This window comes from Humulus lupulus, chromosome 1 (assembly GCF_963169125.1).
Source record: "Humulus lupulus chromosome 1, drHumLupu1.1, whole genome shotgun sequence".
Lineage (NCBI taxonomy): Eukaryota > Viridiplantae > Streptophyta > Magnoliopsida > Rosales > Cannabaceae > Humulus > Humulus lupulus.
Genome location: NC_084793.1, coordinates 125,707,933 through 125,713,840, shown reverse-complemented (window position 1 = coordinate 125,713,840; position 5,908 = coordinate 125,707,933). Strand labels below are relative to the sequence as shown.

The 5,908-nt window shown below is 38.5% G+C and overlaps 1 protein-coding gene across 1 annotated transcript; it reads left to right on the top strand.

Annotated features, from left to right (window-relative positions):
• The first annotated feature begins 1,688 nt into the window (after positions 1-1,688).
• Positions 1,689-2,213, top strand: LOC133821403 (uncharacterized). The gene has a single exon (XM_062253719.1). The coding sequence runs from the start codon at positions 1,689-1,691 to the stop codon at positions 2,211-2,213; it is 525 nt and encodes a 174-aa protein (XP_062109703.1).
• Positions 2,214-5,908: the final 3,695 nt, after the last annotated feature.

Below are 5,908 nucleotides of genomic sequence, written 5' to 3'. Positions count from 1 at the left end.
ATTAGGGCATAAAACTCCAACACTCCTGGCACAGTAACCAAGGCACTCAGTCTTAATATCAATTTTAGGACGTTACATTTTGACTTTTTGGACCATTTGGCACGCGTGCGCTGGGAGCGAGGTGTAGGCGCGCTGGGCGACGTGCGTGCGCGTGTGCCAAGTGAAAAAAAATATTTTTGGGGAAACCATAAATTTCAAAAATTGATATTTTTTTGGGAAAGTGATATTTTTTTATAAAATTTTAAATTTCAAAATTATTTATGGTTAATAAATAAATAAATTTTTTTTTGGTTTCCTTATTTTGTGGGATATTTTCTAAATTTAACAATCAAATTTAAATTTAATTAATTAATATAATTTTTTTATGATAAATTCTTGTATTTAATTAATTATTTTTAAATTTATAAATGTCTAATTATTGTTGGTTAGTTATGATTTATTTATTTTTTGGAAAAATGATATATTTTGGAAATAAATGTCATAAATTAGTAACATGCTATATAGATTGATATGCTAGGTCCATCCAATTTTTAACATGTCATGCATCATTATTATGTTATTTTTTGTATTTGGGCTTTAAATATAAGTATAATGATGACCCAATTTTTCCTTAAATTTCTCTCTTGTGGGTGGTTCCACTAGTGAAGACCCATTTGCTTTGCATTACTAGATTGGGCCTAAACAATTGAATATCAATTAATAATACGAAGGTTCAAATTCTTGTCTTTCTGGGTTTTGTGTGGAAGTTAGAGAGCCTTAGTAGTGGGTTCGACATACTGAACCCAACTCTCCTCCATGCAAGCTCGAATTGTTAAGGCTCATTTACCTAAGTTGGACTTAATTATATTAGGTTAATATTTTTAGTTGGACCTAATAATTATTAGAAAAAAATTAATTCTAATTTTTTTTGGATTAATTTTCAAAGGTAATTTTAGAATTAATAGGAAAATTATAAACTATGGTTCATTGATTATTTTAATAATTTGGCAATCCTAAGTTGGTAATTTTCAAAAGAATAAAATAAAAAAAGATTTAATAACGAGTTTCTAAAAATCTAAATTCAATCTCCACCGTTGATTTAACGATGTTAGGTTTTAGTGAGGCATAATGGCGCTTAGATTTCGTCTCCCTACGGAAGGTGTTCACTGAACTCTTAACATGGTTGAATTTCTTAGGATAGATGGTTATGGATGTACATTCTATAGACTCATCCCTCCGATGACTATAGGAATTAAGTCCATGATAATCAAAATTGTGGGTCAAACTCATAAAGTAAGAAATAATTTGTTTTTGTTACTTTGATCGAATGGATATGTTATTAATAAAAGTATAGGACATTTTATTAATTGAAATGTTTCTCTATTTAACTAAGTGAATATTTGTGACTCACGTCTACCATGATACATAAGTTCATGGCTAGTTGAAATACTTAAGAAATAGAAAGATAAGTGTTTTTTAGTATTTACTTATCCTTGAACATTGTTTATATGTTGTGCTATTTCTGAAATTTATATGAATGAATATTTGTCAAACAATGGGTTGATTTCTACTTTATTGATAATTGTAGCTCTATGGCCTCCAACCCCATTATTTCTCTTTTGTCCAAGGAGTTGCTAACCGGCGAGAACTTCATGAAATGAAAGTCTAATATCCATATAGTGTTGATCGATGACAACTCAAAATTCATGATGAGTGAAACCGAACCTGACTTTCCCATAGAGAACACCTCAAAGGCCGAGAAGTATGAACGTTGGACTGCTTCCAACAACAAGGCCAATGCATACATGCTCGTCAACATGTCAAAAATGCTAAGGACTAAGATGGAGAATGTTGAAACTACTTACGACATCATGGAGAAACTCCAAGAAATGTTTGGGCACAAGTCATCGCAAGCTAGTTTCGAGGCTACCAAGAAGTATGTGAATTGTAGGATGGCACCTGGCCAACATGGTCATGATCATTTCATTAAGATGATGAAATACTTCCAAGAAGTTGAGCTGCATGGAGCAACAGCTGATGAGAAGACTCAAGTTGGAATCATTCTCAACAACCTTGCACGTAGTTTCCTTATGTTCACCACGAACTATTTCTTTAACAAGCTAGACTATGGAATGACTCAGCTGTTGAATGAGCTCCAGATGTATGAAGGAATAAACAGTGGACCGAGTAATGGACCTGAGAAGAAGGCTGCCACTATCAGGGGCTCAAGGTGAGGCTAACCTAGCCTTGTACTTGAGAGCAAGAAGAGAAAGCAAGGAAGGAGAAAAAGATGGCTAAGAAGCAAGCAACTAGAAAGGCACCGACAACTAAAAATCCTGCTGAAGCAAAGCCAACTAGCAAGAAGGCTAAAGGACAATGTTTCCACTGCAAGGAGGAGGGGCGTTGGAAGCGTAATTGCCCTGCCCTCAAGGCAACTGGAATCCAAGGTAATAGTAATTTATTTGTCTTGGATGCATGTGTTTTAGAGGATGATTCTTCTCTTTTTATAGTTGATTCAAGATCCGCTAATCTTGTGTGTACTTCTTTGCAGCTACTTAGCAACTAGAAAGCGGTGGAGGAGGGCGAGCTAAAGCTTAGAGTTGGAAATGGTGAATTCGTGGAGGTCAAAGCAAAAGGACAAGCCTATTTAAATTTTGGAAATAAATTTATGTTGTTGGATGATATCTATTTTATTCCAAACTTTAGTAGGAATTTAGTTTTAGTTTCTTTATTACATCAACAACGATTTGTTGTTACTTTCACAAGTCTTAATATATCTATTTCCTTTAATGGATGTGAATTGTGTGTTGGATGTATGGAAAATAGCTTGTATATTTTGCGACCTAATTAATCCTTCACACTTAACAATGAATTATTTAAGGTAGCTAATCCTAGGATCATCAAACAACAAAAAGATCGATAATGATCACATGATATACCTTTGGCATCTTCGCCTTGGTCATATTAAATATGATAGGATTAAAAGACTTCCAAAGGCCGGGCCTTTGAGGGAACTCATAATGGGTTACTTACCTGTCTGCAAATCTTGTCTGGAAGGTAAAATGACTAAGCGTCCATTCTCTGAAAAATGAGAAAGGGCCTTAGTACCTGTAACGCCCTACTACCTAGGGACCATTATGTTGTGCATTTTAAACAATGCTAAACTCGCTAACCGAGTCATTTGGCCATAATCGTGTAACTAAATGTGATTAACGATTTAGGGTTAAAATTTTTTGTTAAAGAAACAACGTTTCACTAAAACGTTTACTGTATACATTGGGATCCCAAAATATATTTTAAAGGTTAATTACAATAAAAGATTTACAACAAGCTGACCTAAGCGGCAAAAATAGGGTTTAACCCTAGTTCCTCGTTAAAACCTTGGCTGTGGAGGTCGAGCAGCGGCATATGTACACATCGTCACCTAAGCTCTCCAACTTAATGATGGTCCAGCTTTGTTTTGCCTTTACTTGCACCACATAGCACCCGTGAGCTGAAACTCAGCAAGAAAACTTAAACATGCTCATAAACAGGTAATAACATGTCACTAAATCATAATAGGCATGCCTAGCAGTAATAACCTTACTCATGCATGCAAGCAGGTACAAATAAAGGTTTGTGGAGTCCTGCGCTCTGAGTAGATGACTAAAAAGTCTCTCGCTCTTAGGTAGATGACTAATAATTCTCTCTGAGGTAGACGACTAATAAGTCTCTCTTTGAATAGACGATAATAAGTCATACTCTTTATAGATGACTAATAAGTCTATCCTTATGTAGATGACTGATAAGTCTATCTCTGTATAGATGACTGATAAGTCTATCTCTGAGTAGATGACTAATAATTCTATCTCTGAAAAGATGACTGATAAGTCTATCTCTGTGTAGATGACTGATAAGTCTATCTCTGTATAGATGACTAATAAGTCAATCTTTGTTTAGATGACTGATAAGTCTATCTTTGTATAGATGACTAATAAGTCTATCTCTGAGGTTCCACACCCTCCTAGCCATGTGACATTTCAGTCACCTGAGCTTATAGCCCTGACTCTAAATAACTAGGCTTTAGACTAGACAAGCACTTTTGTTTTCATCAAACTTAGGGTCGGTCAAGCATTTTATGCTTATGTTGATAATGCTTAAGTCGATTAGATCTAATCTTTTCGGCTTCCATTAAATACACTAATACCGTTCTTCACTCATAAGCCAATACCATACTACCAGTGCCCAGTACCATTGCTGAACTTGACTAATAAGTCACAACTTCACAATCAATACTGACACAATTGTCATTGCTGACTAATAAGCCAGTACCATACACAGATAAGCAAAGCTGCTATGCATTTACTATGCAACCGATGTCCATATATAGAGCACTCAACATGCCTCATCAACAATTACCAGCATAATTATAACCATGCACATTCAAACATCTAGATATAAGTCATTCAACATGCTTAATCGATAATCACAAGCATAATCATAATCATAATCATGCACAATTACAGAGACTCAAGCTTTGGTCAATCTCATATTCAACATTCATGCCATGCCCTAATCACATGTATCTTATGCATCACATGCATTACATATTCGGTGCAGTTTTCTTACCTCTGGTCCAAGCATAGGTTACCAATAAACGAGCCATAAGCACGATCCTGTTTCCAAGCCCCTAGTGATAACCTAGTCACAACCATAATATAAAACCTCATAAAAAATGAGTAAATAAATACTTCAAGACTCAAGCCTAGCCTCCGAGACGTCGAATCCTACTCAACTGGGTAGTAGGATCAATCCCAGGCCCTTAGAGTTAAGTTTCCATGACTAAAAACCAAATATGGGAAAAACTGCCCTTAAGTGCCGCGGCCCCCAAACCCTGAGCCGCGACCCGCCTCCAGACAGAAGCCAGACCACCTCTCTGCTTGCACCGTTAGGGCAGCTTTGGCACTTAGTTTGCTTTGTTGAGTAGCGACGAGGGTAGCTTGGGTCATAGTCAGGGCGGCTTGAGCGGTTTGGAGCTCGGCCTTATGCTCTTCATTCCTGGCCCTGGCCTGAGCTATGCTACGATGTTGAGCCAAGACCACCTGCAAAAAGAAAGAAAGCAGTTAGGCACATACCAGGATAAAATCAAAAGAATATGTTAGGTCAAGGAAATTCAGCTTACTGTGAGGTTCATCCCCAGTGTGGATTCCATGACATTCTCCGGGCTCCTCTCCTCGATCGCCCTCAGGTCCGTCGGCTTGGCCTTATAAAAGTGCTCCACCGTGTGGTTCGTCGTCTCGTAGATAGTCCCCCAAAAAGCATCTGGAATTTGCTCTAGGTCCTGGGCGTTGACCGAGATGCGCACGGTGGCGGCATGGACCATTGGAGCTGGGGGACCAGCTAGTGCTACTTGGTCCCAAGCAAGGGCTGAGGGAAATCGGGGAGGAGGTGCAGCCGGACCCCTCTTCTCCTAAGCTGCGGCAGATGGAGCTACCGAGCTTGGGCCTTTCCCCTTGGCTGGGGATTTGGAAACAGTCGCAGCAGGGGGAGGCGTTTTCCTTGGTGTAGGTCGGGGTTTCTTCATGAGTGGCCCCGAGCTAGATTTCCCTTCCTGAAAGAGCACGCGGATGTCAGGGACCCCAGATTGTGCCATCTCCTCGCCTGAAAAAGAATGGAAGGGACGTTAGTATGCTTACAAAATCATCAGTCTACATAAAGTATGTATGCATGTATAAGATATTACAAAAAGTCTTACCCTCTAAGCTAGAGGAGGAGTCTATTGCCACGACCTCCGGCCTCGGAACCATTTCGGGAGAGGGAGAGCCTAAATCTACAATTTCTTGGATTAAGGGAGGTTCAGGCTCAAGTTTTATCTCAGGGCTGGACTCCTCTACATATTGCCTAAGTCCAGGGGCGAGGATACCCTAGCGCAGGGAGTCCCACGACCTAA

Bases quoted from the DNA above. Each gene is read 5' to 3' on its own strand.
- LOC133821403 (XM_062253719.1), top strand. From the start codon at position 1,689: ATGAGTGAAACCGAACCTGACTTTCCCATAGAGAACACCTCAAAGGCC.